The sequence below is a fragment of the Zalophus californianus genome, chromosome 11, assembly GCF_009762305.2.
Source record: "Zalophus californianus isolate mZalCal1 chromosome 11, mZalCal1.pri.v2, whole genome shotgun sequence".
NCBI lineage: Eukaryota > Metazoa > Chordata > Mammalia > Carnivora > Otariidae > Zalophus > Zalophus californianus.
This window is the reverse complement of record NC_045605.1, coordinates 67233721-67261473: the sequence shown is the minus strand read 5'-3', so window position 1 is coordinate 67261473 and position 27753 is coordinate 67233721. Positions and strand designations below refer to the sequence as shown.

General features: G+C 50.3%; 1 protein-coding gene across 2 annotated transcripts in view; it reads left to right on the top strand.

Moving 5' to 3' along the window:
- Nucleotides 1-27753, top strand: part of DKK3 (dickkopf WNT signaling pathway inhibitor 3) — a 44324-nt gene that overhangs the window by 4495 nt on the left and 12076 nt on the right. For both annotated transcript variants that reach the window (XM_027581071.2, XM_027581072.2), the window contains exons 3-4: nucleotides 4646-4780; nucleotides 7580-7663. In XM_027581071.2, coding sequence (XP_027436872.1) covers nucleotides 4646-4780; nucleotides 7580-7663 — 219 coding nt within the window. The remainder of the gene's footprint in view (nucleotides 1-4645; nucleotides 4781-7579; nucleotides 7664-27753) is intronic.

Below are 27753 nucleotides of genomic sequence, written 5' to 3'. Positions count from 1 at the left end.
GATCTCTCACTTTATTTTTTTTTAATTTTTTATTATTTATTTATTTTTTTAAGATTTTATTTATTTATTTGACAGAGACAGACACAGCGAGAGAGGGAACACAAGCAGGGGGAGTGGGAGAGGGAGAAGCAGGCTTCCCGCCCAGCAGGGAGCCCAAAGTGGGGCTCAATCCCAGGACCCCAGGATCATGACCTGAGCCGAAGGCAGACGCTTAATGACTGAGCCACCCAGGCGCCCCAAGATCTCTCACTTAAAAAAAAATTTTTTTTAAGTCCTTTTCATGTTCATACTGTCTCCTGTTTTAGCTCCGTTCCACTTCATTCTGTTAGCGAATTCTTCAAACACGTGGTATCTACTGTCTGTTCTTTCCACTTCCACCCGAACATACCCTAGCAAACTAACCTCTTCTAAAACTGCTTTCTTACAGGACAATATTATGAAAGTAGCTATGTATTACGTCTGTGCCGGGTGCCAGGTACTGAGGCAGGCACTTGGATTTTATGATCCTTACTTATTACATCCACTCAGCAAAGTAGGACCATCTCCACTATACAAATGAGAAAGCTGAGGTTGAGAGACACTTGGTGTCTTGCCAAGGTCACACAGCTGCTTCTGGGCTGAGCTGAGACTTGGCCCCACCTTCCCTAATTCCAAAACCCTGGCTCTTCCTTCTGACATGCTGCGGGCAACATTTTGCCGGACCTCGTGGCTAGCTCCCCGGGGCTCGGCCCACCCGGACTTATTTGTAACCTCTGCTACCTAGCAGAGGGTCCTCCTCCAGGTGTAACTTCCTGCTCCCACACCTCGTTTTGGCCAGTTCCCTCACTCCCCTCTTCATCTTCTCCGGATTCTTTATTATTTACCAACTAGTCTTTAGAACTTGTTACCACTCCCCATCGCCTGGAGCAGAGGTTTTTTTTCCTGGGGGCAAGTGGAGGGGAGGAAATACCTCTGAATCATTTGAGAAGCTCTTTGATACCTGGGATTGCACCTGCAGAAGTTCTAATTCAGCAGGTCTGGGAAGGGATCTGGGTGTGTGTGTGTAAATATACAGGCCTAACTCTCCTGGTTATATATTTATGATAGATACCTTTTTAAAGTTTCAGGTATGACTCTGATGCACTCTCCCAGTTGAGAACCAGGCCAACACCCTCCGCTTTAGAACTGCCCCTGGATCTGCCTGTCAGTCCCTTTCTCCTTCATCATCCACCATTTTTAAAAAATTTTTTTTAAAGATTTTATTTATTTATTTGAGAGAGAGAGAGAATGAGAGATAGAAAGCACGAGAGGGAAGAGGGTCAGAGGGAGAAGCAGACTCCCTGCTGAGCAGGAAGCCCGATGTGGGACTCGATCCAGGGACTCCAGGATCATGACCTGAGCCGAAGGCAGTCGCTTAACCAACTGAGCCACCCAGGTGCCCCATCATCCACCATTTTATTCCGTGCCCAGCATGGACCCTGTCCCCCAGCCTACAACACACACCGTTCTTGTCCAGGCAGCCACAGTTTTGCCTCCTCTGTGCTTTCTGTTCAGATCCTACCCATCCTTGGAGACCAGCTCAATTGTGCCTCCTCCTCCTCCTCCTGGAGGCCTTTCTTTTCTCTTTTTTTGAACTCCTGGCTTGCTTCTAGAAGCAAGTCATCATCCTCAAACTGGTTTAGCTGTGGGGCTCTGCTATCTCCCCAGTAAATGCATAAGCTACTCAGGCAGGGCAGACGCACATACTGCACAAGGCCCAAAATTTGGAGTCAGACTGACCTGAGTTCTGTCTGAGTTTTGCCACCTACTAACAACGTGATGACGATAGGCGGATCCCTTCACTTCTCTTCACCTCATTCTTTTCATCTGCAGAATGAGGGCAGCAACACCTTCCTCGTGGAGGTGCTGTGAGTATCCAGGGAGCCATGGAAGGTATGGTGCAATCGCTCAGGCATAGCTGATGCCCAAACATGGAGGCCATCATTGTGGTGGTGATGATGATGATGATGGTGATGATGATGGTGATGATGGTGATGGTGATAATGATGATGATGATGGTGGTGATGATGGTGATAGTGATGATGATGATGGTGATGGTGAAGCCAGTGACTGAGTTTCAGACATCTTGGCAATCCTCTCAGGATCAAACACAGCAGTTTCTGACAAAGTCCTTATTTGATCGTTTGAGCTTTTGTGTCTTCCAGACTCCCTGCTTGGAGTTCAGTGTTTTTGTGCTGCACTGAGACATGGCAATTCTTTCCCCACGTCCACCCCAGCTCAGCAAACCTGGTTGGGAGAGACAGGAAAAGAGGTGCCTCATTTGGTACATAAGGGAATAGAAGACAGTGATTTTTTAAAAAAATAGGAGGATCTTTTTGAGGATTAGTTTTAAGAAGTAAAAATAGCTCAGAATCAAAGATAGTGTTGGAAAACTGCCAGCCACCAACTAGAACTTCTCTTTGTGTCTCTTGTGTTAAATTCCTAGAGAGAGAGTTATCTGGCTCAGCCAGTCCATGATGTGGCCTCTTTTTGAGTCCAACCAGCTGTGAGCTGCTCCCATTATCAACTGCCCACTCGGGGTGGGGCGCAGCGGTAAATCCATAAGGGGAAATTGGGTACAGATTCAGGTTGACTGATATATCTGGTGTAGATGTCATGGAGGCTCATGAACGTGGAGGATCTGAGAACAGCCTCAGAAACCTGACACCAGAGAGGAACACATGTGGAAGAAGAGCAAGAAGGAGGGTAGACCCTGGGAACTAGTCAGCTGACCTTCTACAAGGGTCCCTCTTGTACCCAAGAGGTGGGGTGGGGAAGGAGACATAGCTGTGGCCCTAACTCAGGGAAGGGGCTGTCCTGGGGGCTGCTTGGGTCTGCCCACCACCAGGCCCTACAGCAAAGGTCTGGGAGCAAATAATTTATTTGGGAAATGGTCCCAGAAACTCTAGGAGGAAATGGGAAAGTAAGATGGACGACAAGAGAGGGAATAAAGGCTGTGCTAATGAGCAGGTTCCTGCTAGGCGCCGCTGGGGTTCCGTCCACTGGGGTTCCTCAGAGAGAGACTGCCGCTTTGAAGGGAGAGGGAGCTGGGGTACTTTCCCCCATAGCCTGCCCCTCACTGATTGAGGACGGTTCCTGGGGTGTTAACTCCCTAGCATCTGTGCAGATTGAGCACACTGAGCGGCCAGAGAGTGCTCTGAGAGAGAGACAGGACTGGTTGTTGGCATGTAAGGCAGTTGAATGCACGTGACCTCCGCGTTAGGTCACGAGGAGATGGACGGGGCCCCAGCAGCCCTGTCAGGGGCCAGCATTGTTCAGCGGAAGCACGCTCAGATCCCAGCTCGGCCCTTTCCTGACAGTCCTTTTTTTTCTTTTTTATGTGTCTTGTGGATAGACGACAGTGAATTTTTTTAAGTTGTAATTCCAATAAATTATATTATATTAGTTTCAGGCGTACAACACAGTGATTCAACAATTCCGTGCATTACTCAGTGCTCACCGGGATAAGGGTACTCTTAATCCCCATCACCTGTTTCACCCAGCCCCCCCACCCCTCTCCCCTCTGGGGACCATCCGTTTGTTTTCTATAGTTAAGAATCTGTTTTCTTGGGGCGCCTGGGTGGCTCAGTCGTTGGGCGTCTGCCTTCGGCTCAGGTCATGATCCCAGGGTCCTGGGGTCGAGCCTCGCATCGGGCTCCCTGCTCCGCGGGAAGCCTGCTTCTCCCTCTGCCACTCCCCCTGCTTGTGTTCCCTCTCTCATTTCTCTGTCAAATAAATAAATAAAATCTTAAAAAAAAAAAAAGAATCTGTTTTCTTGTTTGTCTCTTTTTTTTCCATTCATTTGTTTCTTAGATTCTACATATGAGTGAAATTCTCTGGTATTTGTTTTTTCTCTGACTTACTTATTTCACTTAGCATTATACCCTCTAGATCCACCCATGTGTTTGTAAATGGCAAGATTTCATTCCTTTTATGGCTGAATAATACCATTGTATATACATATATACATATATACCACATCCTCCTTATCCGTTCATTTATGAATTGGACTGCTTCCATAGTTTCGCTATTGTAAATAATCCTGCAGTAAACATAGGGGTGCATGTATCTTCAAGTTAGTGTTTTTGTATTCTTCGGGTAAATACCCAGTAGTGGAATTACTGGATCATAGGGTAATTCTAGTTGTAACTTTTTGAGGACCCTCCGTACTGTTTCCCACAGTGGCTGCACCAGTTTGCGTTCCCACCAAGAGTGCACGGGGGTTCCTTTTTCTCCACATCCTCACCAACACTTGTTGTTTCTTGTGTTTTTGATTTTAGTCATTCTGACAGCTGTGCAGTGATATCTGATTGTGGTTTTGATTTGTGTTTCCCTGATCATGAGTGATGTCCTACACTGATAATCTTGAGAAGTTATCCAGTCTCCCTGAGCTTTACTCTCCCCATTTGTAAAATGGGTATATTCACACCTACCTCCTAGGGAGGCTGTGAGATTTGTAAAACATTTTGTACAATGTCTAATCCTGGTGGGTCATTAATGGTACCTATTACTGCTACCATTATTTGTAATGGCAGAAGAGGAAAAGAGAAGTGGTTCTTTATTTTCTCTTGGACTGATTTATATCAAGAGAAAACAGTTTTGCTCATTAAGTTCATTGATTTAATAGATGGAAGCAGAAGAAGCTGCTGCTAAAACATCAGAAGTGAATGTGGCAAGCTTACCTTCCAGCTACCACAATGAGACCAACACGGAAACCAAGGTGGGAAATAATACCATCCATGTGCACCGAGAAATTCACAAGGTAAGGGTGGCCGTGGCCAGCACACCTCCTTTCCGTAGCTCCCCATCCCATCAGAGAACTAAGGTCTTGTTTACAAATTTGATCCACAAGCCAAAAATGCAAATGAAGTTGGTAAAATACAGATTAAAAACCAGAGAAAGGGAGTTATTTAAGAGGGAGAGCTGTGTATCAGAACCCTAAATTGCTTTTGCATTTAAGTAATAAATTTAACTCTAAGCTGCCTGCCAGTCTGATTGCAAAGGAATGGTCGGGGGTTTTTATCATCTGATAAAAGGGTGCAAACAAGTGTCTAGAGAGATACTTCTCTAGTATTGAATTTGAGGAATTTATCTCAGAGGTTTTAATGTGTGTTTTAGTAGAGAGTTGAAATAGAGGCCATGTTTGGTGAATAGATTTTCACTGATTCCTTAGGAGGACCTCAAATGTGATATTCTCCGTCTTCGGAAAGGGAAGCCTCTATTGCCACATGACTGAATATTCGTTTGCTGGTTATCCACTCAAATTTCTATAGCAGAGTTGTTTCTAGCCCACCACATGGCTAAGTGTCTTCTGGTTTAATATCTGGCATGAGGAGCAAGCAGGTTCATTCCCCGCCTGACTTGAGAAAGAAAACGTTGCAAATCCAGAGGCACGTAGCATTAACCTGCCCTGGCATGAGATGTGTCCAGTGTGACTTAGGCAGGATGGGGAGGGCAGACCTTGTGAGCCTGGTTTCTCTTGAAGAGAGTCTGGCGCCTAGATATTCAGGGTCATTGGTAGAGGCTGTTGAGTTGATGTTCTGTTGTGAGCATCAAGGAACTTGACCTCAAAACTCATCTCAGCTCATATATGCAAGGCCCAATGGCTCTCATGAGAGACTCTCACTTTTGTTCAAGGGCTCAGGTAATGACTTGGTTGAAACAAGAGTGTTTCTGTGTCATGGAGCATAAAGGGGTCAATTTTTACGGGCCATTGCCTCGATTATAAAGTAGCCTTTGTGTGGCTCTCCTCCTGCTGTGCCCAGCTTCAGCGTGTACCCCCCACCCCACTCCTGGATAAATGAACGAGTCACCTGCTGACCAGAATCCTTTAGCATTGCTCATCGGAGGACTGGAGAATGTTTCCAAAAGTCATTGTTTTACTTTTGTCAAAACCAATATTAAGTCATTCTCTTTGACAATAATTAGCTAACAGGTTTGGCTCTGCTTAAGGTTGCTTCTTGTAGATGTTGGAAAATCCAAGTGTGAGTCCTACCAGTAACTAGTATGATTTTTTTTTAATTTAATTTTATTATGTTATGTTAATCACCATACATTACATCATTAGTTTTTGATGTAGTGCTCCATGATTCATTGTTTGTGCATAACACCCAGTGCTCCACGCAGAACGTGCCCTCTTTAGTACGCATCACAGGCTAACCCATCCCCCCACCCCCTCCCCTCTGGAACCCTCAGTTTGTTTCTCAGAGTCCATAGTCTCTCATGGTTTGTCTTAGTATGATTTTGAAAAATCATTTGAATTTTACTTCCCTCACTAACCATAGTTATGAAATAGGGAGGTCAATATATACATGACAGTAGCCTGGCGGTCAGATGACTTAAGGTACGTGAGAGCTCATTGTAAACTACAAAGTGCTTGCAACAGCAAGTTGTTCTTCTATTCCTGTTTCTTTCAGTAAAGTTAGGTCATCAGCACCATGGAGCGGCTTTCCAGTGGGTTCTATGAAGCATCTATCCTGTGCAGTGCCTCATGAGGGGCTGGCTGGTGGTGAAACATATTCGGAAAACATCTTAATCATTTCTCCTAGAGATAAGGAAATGCACATTAGTATAATAAAGGCTCTTAGAAGTTCTGCAACCTGTACCTGCAGTAAAAGACCGTAGAATTTTTAAAAACTATGCCATCAGTTAATTCGGCAAAAATCTGAGGATTTATTTAGCTAAAAGTATTAAAGTATGTTGGTGAAGACATGATACTTATCTCCTCAGAACTCGAACTTGGTCCACTATGACAAAGTAGGCTGTGTTTCTACTCTGTTCTGGATGCAGCCTCTTTGTGATATTAGAGCTGGCAGGAACTTTACAGATGACCTAGAAATGAGGACATCGTGAATCAGAGAAGTGACTTATTCCAGGTGACACACTAGATGGTTGTTGGTAGCTGAGCCGAGACGCAAAGAACCCAGATCTCCTACCTCCTTGGGCCGGCATCCCTTCTGTTCTTCATCCCCAGCTGAAGTGTTCCTTAGGACCGCGGATGGGGCAGGAGTCGGGGCACAGGCAGGACGCGGAGGCTCAGCTTGGAGATGTTTGCTGCTAGCGAACACAGTCAGATAGGGGAGCCTCCCTTTGTACTTAAGCACTTCTGAGATGAAATATTTCACCAGAATCTGGAGGGGGGCACCTGTAGCTAAAACCTGCTTGCTTCTCATGAGACGTTTGATGAGACACCCAGACCTGTCGTTGTTGAAAAGGACGTTCACGTTGAGTGTCAGGTGGTGAGCCCCAAGAACAGCTCCTGCTGAGTATTTGCCGCGTGCCAGGCTCTGCGCTGAGCACTCTGCCCCGAGCCCCCTCATTGCGCTGCAGAGCAGCCCCGTGAGGTAGACTCCGTTGTGTTTCTGATGGCTGCACTGACAGGGGCCCGTCCGCCCGATGCCTGCTGCTGGAATCAGAAAGAAGACGGGGGGAGTGGGCATTCTGTCGACTTTGGCAGACGCTCCTGCTTCAGAGGATGGAAAAAAAAAAAAAAAGAAACCAGCTCATGAGATTTGCCCAGAATTCCTTCTGTTTCATGTTCACTGTCCTTGCTCTGCCGTAGGTCACCAACAACCAGACCGGACAAACGGTCTTCTCCGAGACGGTCATCACGTCTGTGGGAGATGAAGAAGGCAAAAGGAGCCACGTGAGTTGTCTTCTCTCCTGGGCTCACCCCCTTAGCTTGCGAAGGGTGCCCCAGACTTCAGGCCGTGGGCAGAAGGGAGCTCTCATTCACCTCTCCTGCCTCCTTTCTAGCAAGATTCCCCAGGTCCCACATTTCTGACCAGAGCGATGCGGTCTGGTAACAGGCTCTAGCGCAACGCTCTTTGCATCAGAAACAACAGAGAAATGAAATTCCGTTGTCACTTGCGTGGCTCCCTCTCAGTCCTGAAAGGGAACAAGGAAGTACCAGGTACACGGACTGAGGGCCCTGGCAGCGAAACCTGGCCCGTCCAGCCTGGAATCCCCAAAGCCTCTGGTGTGGCCAGGCCTTTTATAGTCTCGGCCCTGACCAGGCAGGTTGAGAGCGACAACACCTTAATTAGTGGAACCCCACGGCCTAAGGGAAAAGGGGTGTCGCCCTGCTCCAGGCTTCAGGCTCTGGCCCCCTTGTGATGGTTCCTACTCCACAGTGGTGTGCTGCCTTGTCCAGTGGTGGGATGGTTCTTAAAAAATGACAGAGTCCTAGTGGTGGAAGGGGCAACATTTCACAGAAGGAGAGCCTGGGCACGGGTCGGGAGATGACCCAGTTGGAGTCACTGGTCTCCAGACTCCCAGGCCCCAGGTGACTCAGGTGCACTTTACCTTCTCAAAGAGGTGGCTGGCTTTGGATGCGGATGGCTGGTGAGGAGTGGACAAGATGACTGCCATGTGACGTGGCCAGCCGTAAACATGTGTGTCCTCTGTGGGGACCCCAGGAACTAGTCTTTCTGTGCCCAGGTGCCTGACACAAACCTCAGCTACAAGTTCTTACCCTCCAAGGTGCAGAGCACTTCCCTGGCCCTCCGAGGGGTCAGGGATTTTTTTCCTCAGCTCTTTTGGCGTCATCACAGGAAGAGAAGTGTACCCATCAGAGCTAGGGAGGTGGTGTTGATGTCGTTGGTAGTTGGTGGGTTCTTTTGCTTGTTTCTGGCACAGAGCTCAGACATTTACTTCAGGCCGGGGGGTCCGGAGGGTTGTGTGTGATGATGGTGACCCACCATTTGAGGGACCTGGGGGGCAAGATCTGTGCTGAAATGGAAAGAGCTCTAGCAGCCGAGGCTAGAAGCATGAGTTTGCCACTTACGGGCTGGGTCATCCTGGTCACAGAAGCCTTTGAAGTGGAGACAGGATTGACTAAGGTCAGGAGGGAAGAGAAGCTAGCTTTCAAAGGTAGGAAGAGAGAGAGGGAAGGAAAAACAAAACGAAACAAACAGCCATAGATACGGTCATGGTACCAAGAGGGAAGAGCTTCAGAGTATTACAGATTTAGGTCTGGTTGGGGCCCCATGAGAAAGCCTCGGCAGAAGCCGTGGAATAGAAAGAGCAGGGAAACAGAACCCTCGGGGCTGTGAATTAGAAAAGAAAAATAGTCTTTGTTGTCAAGTGAAAAAAAAAAAAGCATCTTATTGCACAATGGTCCATGTTTGCTCTGAGGAGCTTCTCAGAGCCCAGAGGGCAGCAGGCCTGACAATGACTAGCCAGCACCTGCCCGGGGCCCAGGTGCACAGGTGGCCTGCCACACCCACACCCCGTGCCCCCTCTGCCGGCCCCAAGGGAGGGGAGCAGGTCAGGTTTTGAGCCCTGTGGTAAGGGAACTGAGGCTCTGAGAGTGGTGGGCAGGGGAGAGATAAGATCTTGAAGATGCCAATAATGTGCTCGAGTCAGGGAGCAGCTACCACATGTGCGTGCTGCCGCCAGTGAACTTGCTCACCAGCTTGCCCAGGTGTACGTGCTCTTGTGTGCCCTAGGCGGCTGTGCTTCGGGCCCAGCTGGGAGGCCCAGCATCTCCACACCTGCGAACAGTCTCTTGAAGAGTCCACCCTGTGATGGAGGACATGCAGTGCCTTTGTGCAGTGTGCAATCCAAACTCCCATACATGATGGCCTTGAGAATGCAGGAGGTTGACGGGAAGAGATAGAGCCTAGAAACCCAGTTTTTCTTGATTTCTGCTGAGGGCCCTTGGGATAGGAACTCATTGAGTTTCTCTGTGGGAATAAATCCCAATTTGCTTGGCTAGAAAGGAGTTGTGGGGCACCTGATGACTGGCCAGTGTCTGGCAAATCCCGTGGGTCTTTAGAGAACAGGCTGGAGACATTTCAAGCCACCTCTGGAAGGGATATCGTGTGGCAGAAATGGTGGTGTGTGTACCCTCCCAGCAGAGCCCCTCTCGTCAGTGTGGCTTTGCCAAGAGTCAGAGAAGCGAGATCTGGTTTCGCGTGTGCACAGAAGTCTCCCATTCAACTCCTCTTTGCTTCCTGGGTCACCATTGTCCCAACACAATTGGGCTAGGGCTTGAGCATCATCTTGACAGAGACCAGGAGCTCCTTTTAAGTGAGTATGAAACCGTAAAGACTAGATTGCCTTCCAAGGGATGTAAAGGGACAGACGTTGTCATCACTGTCCCTTTCCCTAATTTCTGAATATAATGATTTTTGCAGTTGGTTTGGAAATGCCTGCTGAGCTGAAGAAACTTTCTCTGAAATGGAAAAGAGAAGAGATTTGCCATTCAAAAGGACAAAATCCTATGCTGTCCAAACTTTAAAATACTGTAAACCTGGGCTAAATTTTCAGGATTTAAAATTCCCATATGAATTCAATTACAAATCACCGCCAAGCACGCCCTATTTTTCTTTCTTCAAATGCGGGTGTGTGTATTAATATGTATGGTAACCCGAGGAGGCCCCTGGAAAGTGACAGGCAGTAATCCTGTATGCCTGTCGAGGAAATTTAGCACAGTGTGCGCAAGGCATTGGTCTGTTTTTACATTCAGCTGTGAACGGGGAACAGGCCGGCATGCCTCATTATTCCACCTGAGGGCCCCTGCGATGGTGATGGGGTCTGACGTCTTTCTATGAGGCTTTTGTTCTGAGCCCTCAGCCTCGCTCCCTTCACGGGCCAGTGGGTGGACTGATTGATGTTGGGCTACTTGTGAGCAGAGGGGTCAGAAAGAAAGTGGCGTGCCGGAAGCCAGAGAGGGGACAAACCATGATGCAGAAGCGAGACGCTTTTATTTATAGAACTGTGTCCCCAAACATGAAGAATCTTGCCCAATTAGCCAAGGCCCCATTTTGAAGGGACATGTCCTCTCATTAAGCTACGGCTCACAATGACAAAGCTTAGCACATCATGCTTTTGCTGTCTTTTCAGTTTTCACGTTAGAACGCGATCTAGAAGAGTGGGTTTGTTTGTTTTTCCAGCTGAACATACCCAGTTGGAACCTACAGGTTCAATCACGTCGAACCAATTCCAAGAGATTGCTCAAGATGTCTGAGGCCGCAGGTACATTTCACTGCTCCAGACAGCCAAATCGTAGCAATTCAAGTCACCAAGACTACCTTGGCCCAGAGAATGATCAGTGCACAGGTTGGGTACCAGCTTTGTTTGCTCCTAGTAGCCTGACATTTGATGCTGGAGTCACCCTTATCAGTTCAGTGGAATTGCTGAGGGCACCATGATAACAAGTCATAGGAGGTATATTTTAACGGAAATGCATAGGGGAAAGCATGAGTCTGTTAGAGAAACTCAGTCCACTCCCAGTGGCCCTGCCTTCTGGAGAGTCCCGTTGGGCAGGGAGGCTAGTGTGGAGTCCCAGGCAGAAAAAGGTGTGAGGCCCACCTGGGTTCAGACCCTGCCCTGACCCTTATGAACTCTGAACTCTGTGATTCAGTTTCTTCATTTACCAAATGGGGCTAATAATCCGTGGTTGGCAAAATTGGGTGAGAATCTAGGAAGGCAAGACTTATAAAAGCTCTTTGTGTAAGGCTCGTTATTATTGAAAAGTAATTAAAACTGGGTTCTCACCGGCTTCTCCCCTGGTTCCCAGCAACCTACTACAAAAAGAATGGAATCTGGCCGGCAGCTGAGGGTCTGTGTAAGGCCTCCACGGGGCTTCTCCCCTTTGATGTTTGTAGCCTGGGGCTAAGCTCTCCAGGGGCCCGCCTCACCCTCTGAGTCACGGGTTTCACCAGAGCTCTTTCCTCAGGTTGACTCACTCTGCTTTTCTTGTCCTTTCGAGTCATTTGTGTCTGGTTTGGGCGTTGGGGATATACACTGAGGGAAGGAGGGGCCACAGTGAGTGACATGAATAGGGGATGGTCAGGTGCTGACAAGTTGCAGGAAGTTGGCAGAATGTATACGGGTTTCTACAGAAAACAGACTTAGGGTTGTAAGAGTGATAAAATAGTCTTGTGCGAGCCTGCAGGTCTCTAGTCCTATAACCAGACATCTGGGTACGTTTGCATGTCTAAATTTATAGTTTGAGTTGACTTTGTGATTTCTGGCCAAGTATAAGGCCCTTGTGCCTTAATCCAGTAGGAAAAAATTATAGGAAAAATTGAGGAGCTCTGGATGGTTCTGAGAAATGGATAAACGATCCCCAAGTAAAAGTTGATGTGGGTGGGCAGACTTTAGGAAGCAGTAGGCATTTCTTTTTGAGCTAGAAGCAGACTATATTACATTATACTCTCCTCAATCTAAATATCCTTCAAAAGGGAATTCATTAAATATACATGATTCTACTTCCCAAATCAAAATAGTATGAAGTTAACAAATGAGTTTCATATAGGTTTCATGTAGGCTGATATGAAGGGATGCCGTCAGTAAAATGTTAAGTGAAAAAAAAGCAATCGCAGAGCAGTATATGTACTATATAAAGTATAAAAAGTATACTCTACATCCTCTGCATATAAAAGAATCTCATTTTCTGAAAGAAAAAGTATGCATAAAAAGCTGAGCAAAAATATATGCTACATCATCAATAGTAGATATCCCTGGAGGAATTGAAATGTGCAGAGATTTTTTTCCTTTATCAATTTTTACATATTTTTAATGTTTTAAAAAGGAGCTTCTGAATTATTTATAATTTTGCCATAAATGTCTATCTATACTTCTAAATGATTTTGCAAGTAGTTTCACTCTGTAAGTCCTAGAAATTAAATGGGTAAGTAAAAGGGGGTGCATATCTAACATTTTGAGAGATACTGCCAAGTTTTCCTCCAGAAAGGTTGTGCTAATTTTACCCTCAGCCACCGGTGGCTGTTACAGTGGGCCATCATGTAGATCTTCTTTTTGTTTATATTTCTTTGGTTATTTAGGTTAAGAGGAACGGCTGTTTTTGAGTTGTAAGTCATAGCAGATATAGAGGCCTCACAGACAGAGCTCATCCTTACTCCCTTGCGCAGGGAGAAAGGTCAGTTTTGCATTCCAGGCTGTTCCCAAGACCAGACACCATCTGCCCCACTGTGGGGCAGATTAGGAAGGTGTGAAGTTCCGGGGAGAACTCTCCGAGCATTCAGTATCCATGTGAAGAGGCTGATGGGCCATGAGTCACTCGGGGGAGTGGGTGACGGTGACATGCAGGCTATTGCCTCCATCTCTGTAAACGCAAAAAGGCACTCCCTCCTTCCTTCTCCCCTCACCCCTCCACAAACACCAACAGATGCTTAGACACCGCTGTATGAGAGCACGTCATAGCTAAGTACATGGGTACAGGCAGATCCAGTTCAAAGGGCAGCTCTATTGCTTAGGAGCCGTGTGATTTTGATGAAATTCCTTAACTGCACTAACCCTTAGTTTCCCCATAGGTACAGGCGGGTTCATAAAGTACCTTCCATATAGCGTTGTCCTGCGGATAAAACAACCCAGGTAAAAAACACGCCATACATTGCCTGGAATGCAAGAGTAAACCAGCAGTAAATGCCAGCCATCTGTTGTTATTATTTAATTGCCCCAAAACCATAGCTATCAAAATTCCCAATATTACTTATTCGACTCATTCATTTATTTGCACATTCATTGAGCACTTTCTGCGTGTCCGACCGATAAATGCGAAAGACAGTTCCTAACATCAGAGAGCACCCAGGCTGGTAGCGGGCCAAAAAAATACACAGGTCATTACGAGGTGAATTCATATTTCCTAACGCAGAGGTCATCCGGGGCATGGTGGGAGCTCTGTGCAGGTGCCAGATCAGGGAGCAGGGAGGATTTTGTTGGGAGACAGTGTTTCATAGTCTCTGGCATTTCTGCTCATTTTATGACACTCATTGCCCTTTTGTCAGACTGTCTTGTCAAGAATGTTTGTACAGCAAGCAGCCTTGGAAGACAGATAGCTCCTTGTCTTGGGCAGAGGAGAGCAGGTTTGACTGCAGTCCATTATAGAAGATTTGGGTTCTCTAAGCTTGACATTCCTTAGCCCCGATGCATACCCACTGAATGCACAGCACCCCCGGGCCCCCCCCCCGTGTTGCCCCAAGGGGCTTGGAACTATTGCAATTGTGCTGTTTCTACGCTGTCAGCAATCAGGTCCTTTGTCTCTGACCCAGGAGTCTCATGTCTTCTGCTGCCACCCATGACACTGTGAGGGCTCACTTGTCATCTTGCAAGTAGACTAAGGTCTTAGACCCTTCACATTTCTCGGCAGGCTTCCCGGAAGAGGTGACAGTTGACCTGTATTTTGAGTGATGTCTAGGAATTCTCAGTTGTGGGAAAGAAGGGCATTCCTTGCAGAAGTGTTCTCTGTTCAAAGTCAAGGAGGCGTATGGAAAGAGGACCATGTTTGAGGAACACTACATAGTTTAGAGCGCCAGAGCTGGATGTACGCTTGGGGACACAGCAGAGGAGGCTGGGGCGGGGCAGAAATTAGATCAGCAAGGGCTTCTGGAGCCCAGCCAGGGAATTAGAAATTATGTGTTGAGTTAGTAACATCCTGTGTCTGAAACATTATCACATGCCCTGCACTGTATGTACAGTGTGTTGAGGTTCCACACAGTCGCCACAGGAAAGAACCACGAAGACAGGCTTTAGATGGTGGACACGTTGGTGGGGACAAAGTTTTGCTTAATCCTGCTGAAGTTCAAGGTCTGAGTCCCTCGTGCCCTACAAAATGCCTGGCCTCAGAGATTAGAATCTGGAAATTTTTACTTTACTTAGAAGTGGAACAGTCTGCTTTTGCTTGGGGCCACTAGCTAAGTGACAGTGATTTGATTTGAAATCTCATTAGGCTGATGGCGTCTGCTGCAGAACAAGCCGATTTCTGTGGCTTCTGAGTACTGGAGCATGTCGGGAGCCGAAGAGCTCCCCATGCGGGTGTGTGGCTGTCCACTGCTTGCTGGGACCTACGGACCCCCCGAGAGCAGCCTGGACCATATTCACCACTGAGCCTTGGCATCCTGGCTGTAAGATGCGTGGCTCTGCCCTTCCTGGCCCCTAGGCATGATTCTGCAAAACCCACAAAGCTCCTGAGTCCATTTTGTTTTGTTTTAAAAATACCATCAAGGGGGAAAAAAATAGTATCAAAGGCCACAACATCCCACCATATTCCCTCATGTAGTCCGTACGGCTCAGAAAGTGACCAGATTAACTACCCAGTCTCCAGATCCACCTCTTTCTCATTTTTAGGGTAAATCCTGGTAACAGTTCAGACCAGCCCATCAGCGCTGTGATGTATTGAATGCTCGATAGTAATTAATGACCACAATGACATTAATAGTAAGAGATGATGATGAAGGTTAAAAGCTGCCTTTTGTGGAGTCCTGGCTGTGCGGCAGGCACTGTGCTTGGGATCTGACCAACTTCCCCTCCCATGATCCACGTGACAACCATACAAGGCAAATACCCTGTTGACCCCATTTTACAGATGATGTAACTGAGGCTCAGAGCAGTTGTACAACAGAGCTACGTGGCAGAGCCAGTACTAAAACAAAACAAAACAAATCACTTAGGTCTTGTTGATTCCTAAACTCCTAAAACCCATGTTCTTAATGGAATATTTTTTTTAATTATGGTAAAATATATACAACTTAAAATTTATCATCCCAACCATTTTTGTGTATACGGTTCAGTAGTAAGTGCATTCACACTGTTGTGAGACCAATTTCCAGAAATCTTCTCATCTGGCAGAATTGAAACACTATACCCATTGAACTCTAACTCCCTACGGCCTCCCTTCCCCCAGCCCCTGAGCCACCCTTCCACTTTCTGTCTCATGAATTTGTCTACTCCAGGGACCTCGTATGAGTGGAATCATACAGTATTTTTTTTTTCTGTGACTGGCTTATTTCACTTAGTGTAATGTCCTCAGGGCTCATCCATGTTGTAGCATGTGTCTGAATTTCTTTGCTCTTTCATGTTGAATAATATTGCATCATATGTATGTGCCACGTTCTGTTGCCATTCCTTAGTGGACACTTGGGTTGTGTCTACCTCTTAGCTATTGTAAATAATGCTGCTATGAACGTGGATGTGCACGTATATCTTAGAGTCCCCGATTTCAGTTCTTTGGGGTATAAACCCGGAAATGGAATTGCTGGATCATATTGTAATTCTGTTTTTAATTTTTTGAGGAACTTTCATACTGTTTCCCATAGCAGCTGCCCTAGGTACATTCCCACCGGTGGAGCATGAGGGGGGACACTTTTTTTGCCTCTTGGTTTCCGTGACTGGAGGCACGATGTAAGCTGAAAGGCTAGACAGAAATCCCCGGGCTCTGCTGCCCTTGGTCAAGACACTGCCTTCCCAGCAGCGGCCCCAGCGGCTGCCTCTGCCATATGGCAGCCACAGCTTCAAGGGGTGTCTTTGAGGTGTATCTGCCACCACTCCCCAGAGGTCCTCACCCTTGCCCCAGCCTCTCACCCCAGGCGGGTTGTATGCAGGCTCAGGCTACATCTTGGAGATTCAGCTCTAGGATCCAAAGATGTGATTTTCTTGACCATTTACAATCTGTGACCTCTCCACACTGTCCTTTATAAGACCCTCCCCCCCCACCATGGTCTCCTAAAAGAATCATGGAGGCATTCAGAGGCCTCCCACTTTCCTGTCGGGGCCTCAGGTGGGGGCTCTGACTTCCAGGGAGAAGGTTTGGTGGAGGTGGTAGCATTGTTTTAATTCCCACTGGTGTAGGGAGGGCTTCCTGGAAGGAGGCCTTGGTCATGCCCTGTCCTCCTCTGGCTCACAGTTCGGGCCAGTGGAAGGGACCTGGGTGAGGATAGGGACTCACCGTCACGCCCCACGTCTGACGAGCTCCTTCGGTCTCCCTGTCGGGCAGGAGCGCCTGCTCGCCGTGCCCCGGCCGGCCGGCTATAGGGAAGATGACTGGGGATGGGGTCGCGGAAATGTTTGCACACGCTGGCTCCGTCTAGCGCTGCTGTCAGTTTCATCTTTCACCTCCATAAATGTTGGTCTTTTGAATCAAAAGATGTATTTCTGATAAAGTCATGAACGTTTGCAGCCGTGATACCAGGTGCTTTGGAAGAGGTTATCACAACCCGTCCACCTCTCGTTACCTTCCTGTCCTCTATATCGAGTCATTAAACACCCCCTGTCCCCCCCCCAGAATGAAAAGCCAAAATCACCAAAGGACAACTCCGTGGCAGTGAACGCTGGAATCTCCCTTCCGGGGAGGGCAGAGCCCCCTGGGGTCACGGGAAGAGGAGGGCAGAGGAGGGGTGTTCATGAAGCCGTGGAATCTCTCACCCACTTTCTTTAGTTCTTGCCACCCCTCGGGTGTGAGACCCGCAGCCCCTGAAGAGGAACATTCTGAAGCACCGGAGAAAAGCATTTTAAGTGGGTGGCATGCGCCTGTATCTGAAGAAGTTGGCCACTGGCACATCTCAAACGATGTGATGTGGAAAATACAGCCACAGGGAGACAGCCCGAATTTTCCATGGTCTCGTGACTCAGGGCCTCCTTGAAGAGGGAGCAGGCACAGAGGGCAGGGAGAGCCCACTGCCTCCGCCTCGTGAATAGTGGTCGCGGTGGAAAATGTCGGGGCTGGAGGACAGAGGAGGGCCTGCATGCCAGGCCCCTGGGGCCCCGGGAGGCTTGAGGTGCATGGAGGCCAGCAGCCTCCATCCTTCTCAAGCCCTGGAAGCCACGGGATGGAGGTTCAACCCCACATGCACAAATTTCCCTACCCAGCACCCTTTTGCTTTTTCCACTGCTCCCAGGCCCCATTTCCCCCCGACAACGTCTTTGGGGACCTCCTTCCCCGGAAAGAACACACACCCTACAGCAGAAAGGTCAGTAGTCCTACTCAGTTCCTGCCTGGCAGAGCTGCTCCCCTCCCCCCCCAAGAGCTTTGCTAAGATTTGGAAGGTGAAGAGAAAAAGAATATTCACTGAGCACCTACTATGTGCCCGGTATTGTGTGACCATTTCATATAAGCTCTTTTCCTTAATGCTTACCAAACCTGCCTAAAACAGGGGTTACTGGCCCTGTTTTAAAGACAAGGAAGCACAGGGGCACCCAGGTGGCTCAGTCAGTTAAGTGTCTGCCTTTGGCTCAGGTCACGATCCCAAGGTCCTAAGATCAAGCCCCGCATCGGGCTCCCTGCTCAGCGGGAAGCCTGCTTTTCCCTGTGCCCCCCTCCCCCGGCTCGTGCATGTGTGCACTCTCTCAAATAAATAAAATCTTATAAATAAATTAAATAAAAATAAAGAAGCACAGAGTGACCTGCATGTAAGTGGCAGAGCTGAGATTTGGAAATAAGTCTGTTTTTCTCCAAAGCCTAGCCTCCTGTACAACATTACGCTACAGAAGGGTTAGATGGGCAGCCATTCATAGTGATCAGGTGCCAGGCACATGCCATGATAGGTGGCCACACTTAGCACCCTTCATCTTCCTGTGTGTGGCCTGGTGATGGTCAGTGGCTTGCCCAGCAAGAAGTGAGGAAGGAGGGGCGCCTGGGTGGCTCAGTCGTTAAGCGTCTGCCTTCGGCTCAGGTCATGATCCCGGGGTCCTGGGATCGAGCCCCGCATCGGGCTCCCCGCTCGGCGGGAAGCCTGCTTCTCCCTCTCCCACTCCTGCTGCTTGTGTTCCCTCTCCCGCTGTCTCTCTCTCTCTCTGTCAAATAAATAAAATCTTTAAAAAAAAAAAAAAAAGAAGTGAGGAAGGAAGCAGACCTGGGGAGCTTAGCCTGGGGGCAGTGGGTCCTTCCAGAACCGGGGGCCTGGCTCTCAGCTTGGCTGGACTCCTCGGGGCTGGTGCCTCATTGAGGATGGGTGGCTGCGGGTTGTCTGGGACAGGAAACGTGGGTGTGCCGGGACCACCGTGCACAGGCCACGGCACACAGCTACGGCTTTCCCTCTCCCCCCACCATCCCACCCAAGGGAGGCACCAGAAGACGTGGCAACTTGTTGGCAAGAGGAGACCAAAGCATGTTTTTCCACACCTGAAACATATTAAGGCCTTTTCCAGGCTCATTAACATAAATGGTTCAACTTGGAAGGTTGAACAACCCCACAAGCCCCTTTTGCAGCCCTCGTGGTGGTAGAGCTTTGTGGGTCGTGTCGGGAGGAGAGAGGCAGGAAAGAGGCCAGGACTGCGGGGTTTGGAAGCGTGTTCAAGGCCCAGGGTGAACGCCAGGCTGGCTCCCCCGTCCAGCGGCCTGGCAGAGGGCTGGGGAAGTGACTTTTTTTCTGCATGGGGAAAACAACTTTGTGTTTGTTTCATGTTGCTTTAAATTTTCTTTCCCCCCCCTTTTTTTTAAGTTGAAGGAATTCTTTGAGATGTATTTTTAAAAGAGGGCACAAGATTGGAGGCACCAAAGCAGTGGTTTTTAACCTTGGAGAATCACCTCCTTAACCTGTTTAGAACTCGTGGAAAAGAAATCCGTATTTGTCTTCACTAACTTTGAAATTCAAGTGGCGCTTTCTCCAATCTTGAGTGTAGGCACCAAAGCACAGTGTTCTAAGCGGCGCCTTTGTTCCCAATACCAACCTCCCATTCTCCTACCACTGCAGGTGTCTTGAAATAGCATCTGCACTCATCACTGCTTAGAAATTAAGGTCGTCGTCAGGCCTGCTGGTAGGTCTCGCTAAGGAGTGTGTTAGTAAAGAAGCTCATACCACTGCGTCTCAAAAATACTTTGGTGATTGTATTTCAGTCTTTTTTCTTTGTAACCTTGTGTGTTTTCCTCTATTCATCTAAATGCATTATTCTGAGCTGGGTTTCATAGGCTTCATTTAGCTGCCGTAGGAGTCCATGGCACAAAAAAGGTGAAGACCCCCTGTTTTTTGTTTGGGGTTTTTTTTAGACAAAGAGCGTGAGCAGGGGGACTGGCAGGGGAGAGGGAGAAGCAGACTCCCTGCTGAGCAGGCAGCCCGATGCGGGGCTCAATCCCAGGACCCCAAGATCATGACCTGAGCTGAAGGCAGACGCCCAACTGACTGAGCCACCCAGGTGCCCCCCCACCCCTGTTTTGAAAAAGGCCGGTGCCCACACTGGGGCCTCTGAGTCATTTGGATTTAGATATGGCCTCACAGGAAGAGGGGTTGTTGAAGGGGATCCATCTGTTGCACTTCCTGAGTGGAATCCCCACCATTGTAGCTGGGACTTGACACTCCCCCCCTCCCCCCCCCCCCCCCCGCAGAGTAATGCCAGCCTCCATTCAAGTGGCTTGAATCCTGAAGACCATGAAGACAATTCGCAGGACCCTGAAGTTTGAACAAATCCTGGTCGCCAGCATTGTGGGGGCTCTTGAAAATGCTGGGATAGGGGTTCATCTCAGATGGAGGGGTGTACAGGTGCTCCCAGATCGCTATTGTCACCTGTGTGGCCCAGATGGGAAGGAAGCCTCAGACTCCTGCTGCTCAGGACTCCAGCAGAGGTCAGCCTCCCTCTGGGAAGGCTGGAGGGCTCGGGTGCCGCTCGGCAGGTGAACTGCCTCCTGAAGTATCTCCTGACCTCCGTCTCCCTCTGAGGCCTGTTTCATTGATGGCTCAGCTTGAGGATATAGAGAAGAGGTCCAGTTGGGGAACTTCAGTATGTCAGCAAGATCACCGTACTGTAGTTTCTCAGAGAAGACCTTACCTGCTCCACTGAAGACTCCAGCCCCACACCTTTGGGATGGGTCTCAGAACACCAGACTCTGAGAAACTAGATCTTGTATAGGCACCATCTCCAAGGGCTAAGAGTAAAAAGGGACATGATACATTTATTATTTTCTTCCCAAGGCAAAGGAAAATCATTATGAAGAGATTGGGTTGGGCTGAGTCAGCTCACTGACTCATATGAAAAGAGTAAACAAGATACCAACTGAGTAAATACTGTGAAACTCTATCCATCCCTGATGTTGGAGGAAGAGTTGTGCACGTAACCGAGATGTCCCTGAGCAGTAGGAACACTCTCAGAACCGAGGCAGCTGTAATGACTGAAAAGCACAGCAGACCCCTGCACCCTGCCCTGAAATCTGCCCTAGTCCTCCTCTTCATTTCCTGCGTCGTTCTTCCCCTCGAACGAGTGAACGGGTCACACAACCGATCACATGAACAATACCAGGGTTAGAGAGCGCAGGTACATGATGGGAATGTGGCTAAGTTTAAACCTATTAATTGCTTTGTGGGAAGCAAGGTGATTTCATTAGGGGCTGTGTAAGATTTCTGAGGGTGAGGACACACAGTGACGGCTACCCCCACAAGGCCCCGACTGGATCCCGCCCTGGGCATGTGGAGCATCATCCTGCTCTGCAACCCGAGGCACTGGCTGTGGTCCCCTCTCGTCGCACAAGTGTAAAGGCCCAGGACACCGCTGCCCAGGCAACAGCTCTGCTGTCCTCCCAGGCTGAACGCTATTTGTCGGAGGCAGATGCCAGCACCAAGGGGAGATCCGATTCTGGTTGCGTGTGTCACAGAAAGTGGCCGAGGCCTGGAAGCACAGGGAGCACTGGAGGCACAGGGAGGCCGCCCGGGATCCAGTCCGGATTCAGTTCCTGGGAACCTGGCAAGCCCCTGGCTCTCTGCCCGTTACTGGCAGCAGTAGAATCCCCTGTGGGACCTCGGCCTGGCCCGAGGGGGCCGCATGCCGGGGCTGCAGCCACCACGGGCCTGAACAGAACAGACAGCTGCATCAGTTCAGAACTAGAAAAGGAGGAAGAGGAAGGTGCTGGAGATTTGCCTGAGGGAGCTGAGTGTGTTCAAGAGAGGCCAGGAGGGGTAAACCAGCTGCAGCCCTCCAGACTAGTGGCAAAAAGCTTGTGAGAAACAGGAACCATGACCTGCCTTCCCATAGGCATTCCTGTCATGGCTTCCTGGAGCCGTCTCCCAGGAGACCTACCTGGGATATCCCCGATCCATCTCCCCACAGGAGGGCTGGCACAATTCGGTATCTCCTTCCAGGGCCCTGAGACACCATAGTTCAAGGAGCGCTCTTGGCTCCTCAGACACAGCACGGCTCTGGAGGACCCACCATCACCGCCCAGACGTTCCCTCTGACACCTACCATTCATCGTCCAGAACATTTGTTTTAAAAGACAAAAAGCATGAAGACCCTCACCATGGACCTCTCTTCCAGCACCAGGGGGTCAAGACTAGGATTGGGGGGTGGCCTCTTCGTCAGAGACTGATCAGGACCACAGGGGCACCCCTAGCAGCCAACCCCAAAGACTCAACATCAACACGGATTGGTATTTTATGAAAAATCACTTGAATTCCTAGAAATGCTAGCTCTGCTGGACTTTTAAACAGTGAGTGGAGTCATCCGGCCAAGGAAAATGGCATCAAACGCGCTTGGCCTGGAGGGCAGCCAAGGGCCACAGAGGTTGTAGAGTGGCCGAGGCCAGAGAGGGCCAAAGTGGAGATGAAAGAGCCATACCATCAGCCACCACGCTGTACGGCGAGGAAGTAGAGGGATGTGGATTTGGCCGCCTCGCTCTGAATGGCGGCTTGAGATCGCTGAGGGCCCAGAACCAGCCGTGCTTCTTTGTGGTCTACCCGCAGGGGAACGGGCCCGGCAGAGGCACCAGCAACTCTGGGAAACACTGCTCCAGTTAAGTCTTCCCCCACACTCAATGGTGCAGAGCATCCATTTGTTATGCCCATGGATGAAGGGTCAGGAATTTGGAAAAGGTAGAGTGGGGTTGCTTCATCTCTGCTCCGCAATCTGTGAGCTCAGACTTGAAGCCAGGGCTGACTCAGTGGGGCTAAGGCCAGAACCATCTAGGGTCTCTTTGCACTCAGCGTCCAGCTATTGCCTGGGACCCTAGCTGAGGCTGCTGGCCTCTCCATGCAGCCCGGACTTCCTCCCGACATGGAGGCTTGGTTCAGAGGACCTCTCAAGATGGAAAGAGCCCGGCAGAAGCTGCACTGCCTCCTAGGACCCGGCCTTGAAAGTCACACAGTGTCACTCTCTCCACCCTCAGTTGATTCAAGCAAATCACTAGAGCCCGCGTGCACTCCGGGGTTGGGGGGGGGGGGATGACGAGGTGCTGGGGATGCTGCCCTTCCAGTTTCTCCTACTTATTTCTAGAAAGAGTCCCTGGGTCCAAAGATGTTATAAGTGCTCTGGGTGAGAAAATGCCAGGGCCTGAAATGCAGGTCTCAGGGGGCTTTGGGGACTGAGGCATTTCCCAGCTTGAGTTGCCTGGTGACACCCACAACCAAGCGGCCAGAGGTCACCTTGGCCTACCCATCAGAGAGAAAAGCTCCCCCCCACAACCTGAATCTTGGCTTTTGCACGGTGGGTCTTGACAAGTCTTATAAATCTCCATTGGTCCTTTGAGGCCAAATGCCTTCCTCTCTTGACCTGACTTTTCCTGGGGTGGATACGGAGGGCTGGGGCACCAAGGACGCAAGTGCTAGCTGCCAGGGGGAGAGTCAGGAGCCACTGAGGAGGAGACATTCGTGCCGCTCCTTAAGATGAATCAGTGAGGGCATTCTAGAAGTAGGGACTAAGATTGGATCTTAGGGGGGTGGTGAGGAACCCCAACAGGAAAGCAGGTTGGGAACTGACCTCATAGGCTGACCTGAACTTACAGGCTCTGTATGCCATGTAGAGTTTGGACCTAGATCCTGGCTGGCAGGGAAGGTGGAAAGAGAGTGAGTTGCAAGGTAGAGTGTCCTCAGGGTGACTGAGGGGGACTCAAATCATTCATGAATTCACTAGAATCCAGTTCACCTGAGCCCTGTAGATCCAGAGACTGGGCACTCTTGGCCCTCTTGCCAACTATATCCAGACCTCACTGATGCATAAACCAAAAATCGAGGTTATTAGTTTGCAAGAGTGAGGAGCACCTCTTTCCAGTGGCAGAAATGCTGAGACCCTATCCAGGACACCCCCTATCTGGTGCTAAGGTCCTCGGGAGCCAGGTTGGTGGTCTGAAGGTTGCTGGGGAAGAATTCAAACCACAGGAGGTGGATATTGTGTAGGGCCATTCTAGGCTTTGCCTGCTGCAGCCGGAGTAGGGAGCTCCCCACTGCCTGAAGTCCAGGTCACTGGGGGACACACCTGTTTTCTGACTCACTCCCCACTTGTCACATTATTTTATTATGCTTGTGTCACGGATGCCGTCTGACCGTTCCCGGGCCTGGAGGGCCTCCTGTCTTCTCCCTTAGGTGTTGATTGGATTAGTCTGACCTCAGCTTTCTCGAGGGCCCCGCGGCCGGAGCAGCTTTCAGAACAACTATGATTAGGGATGTGCGTCATCAGGTCTGTGTCTTAGGAAGACAATGTAGGCTGCCACAGAAGCCCAGCAGAGAGGCTGGCGACCAGGCTCTTTGCTACCCCAGTGGTGCCAAGAGAGAGGTGTGACCTCAGTGGGGCGGGGGTGCGGCTGGTTCTCTGTGAGGACCCACCATCACCGCCCAGACGTTCCTTCTGACACCCGCCATTCATTGCCCAGAACATTTGTTTTAAATGACAGAAAGCATAAAGACCCTCACCGTGGACCTCTCTTCCAGCACCGGGGGGTCAAGACTAGGATTGGGGGGTGACCTAGAAATGCTAGCTCTGCTGGTGCTAAGGTGCTGGGAGTCTGAGAGGGAGCCCCTCTCTCCCAGTGTCCAGGCGCTCGCAGGAGCAGGGCAAGCATAGAGACCTCTTGGGGCAGGAGCCGGAAGGAGCGAAGCTGGCTTTGTTTCTCCCTGGCATTCAGCCTCTCCTCCTGGGATCCAGTCCGGATTCAGTTCCTGGGAACCTGGCAAGCCCCTGGCTCTCTGCCTGTTACTGGCAGCACTAGAAACCCCTGTGGGACCTCGGCCTGGCCCGAGGGGGCCGCGTGCCGGGGCTGCAGCCACCACGGGCCTGAACAGAAATAGCAGTCCTAAGAGAGGTGGCTCCCGAGAGGCCCCGCTCAGCCCGGCCTCCACTTCCCGGACCTGGGGACCATGGGGCCCCCTCGGGGTGAAACGCACAAGGAGAGGTGGGCCGTACTCCCCCGTGGATGGGAGAAGACTGAGCAGCCAGGGAAGCTGAGGTTCATGTGCATGATTTGTGCCTTTCCTGGTACTGGGGATTCTGTCCCTCTTCCGTTGCTGCTCTTCTTACCCCTCTGGGAAATGCTCGTGGGCGGAGGGCAGGGCCGGCTGGGAAGGCCAAGGCCCCACAGGAAGGCCCGGGGCAGGTTTCTGGATCGTGGCTCCCACTGGCCGTCTGACCTTGCAAGGAGCCAGCAGGTCTGGGTTCATAGCCTAGCTCTGTTGCTCATGAGCTGTGTGACTTGGGGCAAGTTACTTGAGTTTTCTGTTCTTCTGTTTCCTCATCTATAAAATAGAAAGGAATAATAATAGTGCCTCTCTCGATGGACTGTTGTGAAGCTTACAGAAATTAGTGCTTACATTGTAGGACAGCTCTGGCAGGCAGGGAACGGGACAGAGCTTTGACTGTTCGGACTGTTTGGTTATTATAATCACTGCCATCCTGGGGAATCCAGAGGCCTTTCCTCCCAGTACAGAAGCTGTGCCTGCACATGGGGCCCCTCCGGGTGTTCTTCTGCTTCCAGCCGAGGACCCAGAGTCCAGAGTGGACTCCCTGAGGTCCTTGTTGGCTTGTCTTCACGGGTCTCTCTGTGGTCACTGGTCCTTCCTCTTCAGCCTCCTCCTGCTCAAGGCCGCTCTCACTCTCTTCCAAGAAACACTCCTGTTGAATCTTGCTGATAGGTTTGGCAGATAAAACACAAGATGCCTTGTATCACACTAAACTGATTTTTAATATAAGTCTGTCCCATGCACTATTTGGGCCATACTCTGCTAAAATATCACTCATTTATCTGAAATTCAAATTTCACTGGGCATCCCGTATTTTTATTTGCTAACTCCAGCAGTCCTACTGTGAGGCCCCAAAACTAAGGGGTCTCAGGCAAGTCCGAACAAGGAGTCAGTGTGGAGGGCAGGGGTCAGGACTGGGTCCTTTCTTCATACTGGGAGCCTGGAGGTGCTCTGATACTGGGTGTTGTGACATTGTTGGTGCTTTGGGACCCACGTTCCTGGCAGGCTCCTGATGACCTGAGCAGCAGATGTCTTGTGCAGGTGGAGTGCTGTGTCCTAGGTGTGTTTGGCAAAGGTCAGACCCAGGCGAGAGGCCCAGTGGTTCCACTCCATTGTCTGCGGGGGGAAATGGGGGGCGCAGGCTGTGTAGACCCCAAGACCCCAGAAACGGTGGGGGCTGGAAAGGGCTCCCTGCACTGTTTCTAACAGAGGTGCGGCAACAGTGCTCATTCGGTTAGGGAGGACTCAGGCACATGGGGAAATTTCCTTTGGAATTAAATACAGGCATGACTTTGACAGGGGAAACCTCACTCAGGCCTAAAGAATGTGTTGGAAAGTTCTGAGCATGGGGCTGGCTGGCTCTATAGGCTGGCAGCGGGACAGGATCCCTGGAGGAGGAAACAGGCTTTTGTCTGGAACGCCCCATCTCCAGCCCTGAAGACATTCGGGGTGTGAAGGCTGGTGCAGGGAGGGGGCTGCCAGAGGGGCCCGGGCGGGGGCGGGGGTGGGATGGGACGGGGGGGGGGGGGTGGAGGAGGAGAGCGAGAACTCCAGGACTACTTCCCAAAGGCTCCATGGCACCGAAGGGTCAGGAGTGGGTGTTCTCCATACCTGGTGTGTCAGCCCAGCTGGGGAGGCGCGCTCCTCTTCCCTGGCCTGGCTGACCTGGGGAAGGAAGAATTGGCGGGAAGGGGCCCAGGGGACCCAAGCCGCTGCAGGCAGCAGAACTTGAGGGTAAGAATAGCTGGCATCAGCTCCTGGCTCCTGCTTGGGTTTTCCCACAGGGCAAGCTCTGCTTCGTGGGTCAGGCCAGAACTCCCGGTGAGGTTTGGGGCCCCCACCTGTCCTGAGCTGGCTGCACATTTCCAGTGCAGGATCCAGGAGAGGTGGGGGGCAGTGCCCTGCTGTGTTCGAGACAAATGTGCATTTTACACATTCCTGCGACTGGCCTGGCTTTAAGGCCAAACAAAGGCTGAGGAAGGGGAAAAGCTGACTTGGAAATCCCTTGGAATGAAAGGGAGGCTTCCCGCTGCTTTCTCTCGGCACCTCTCTCCAGCCTCAGGGACCTGCCCTTCTGCAGAAGCGGCACCTGGGCCCCCAGCAGGCCTGCGCCCCAGGGTCTGACCTGTCTCTGGAGAGCACTAGGTTGGGCTGAGCCCCGGCCTTGCCACTTCCTCCCCATGACCTTGATGAGTCATTTTATCTCATTGCCTTGGTTTCCTTGTCTAGAAAACGGGGCTCCTCTCGTTCAGTTCGGAAGACAGTGAGGATGGATCATGAATGCCAAGGTGCCCAGCGCCCGCGGGCGATTCTGTTGTTTTTCCTTACGCTCCTGCCATCCCCCTTGGTCAGACGGCAAGGCCCGGGCTTCCCTGTAGTCCTGCATGATTGTCCTGCCCTCTCCTTCCCCCAGAGCAGAGGGCGCCAGGGTGAATCAGGAGGCGGTCTTGGGGGGGGTGGGTGAAGAACCCCCTGGCTTGACCTGATACTCTGGGCCTTTTCAGTAGAAAAGGTATTCCATTAATAGGACAAAATCAGTCGTTCAGCGTCTGCCTTCGGCTCAGGTCATGATCCCGGGGTCCTGGGATCGAGCCCCACATCGTGGCTCCCTACTCTGCGGGGAGCCTGCTTCTCCCTCTGCCTGCCCCTCCCCTTGTTTGTGCGCGCACGCGTGCTCTCTCTCTGACAAACAAATAAATAAAATCTTTGAAGAAACATAGGACGAAATCCACTGGCACAAGCTTAAGCTCAGAAGGTTGTTCAAGCCTTTCCATGGGCACCTTTAAGCTCCTGCCGTGAGGTGAGCACCGGATTGAGGTGCGCCCTGGGGGTTAAGTCCTGG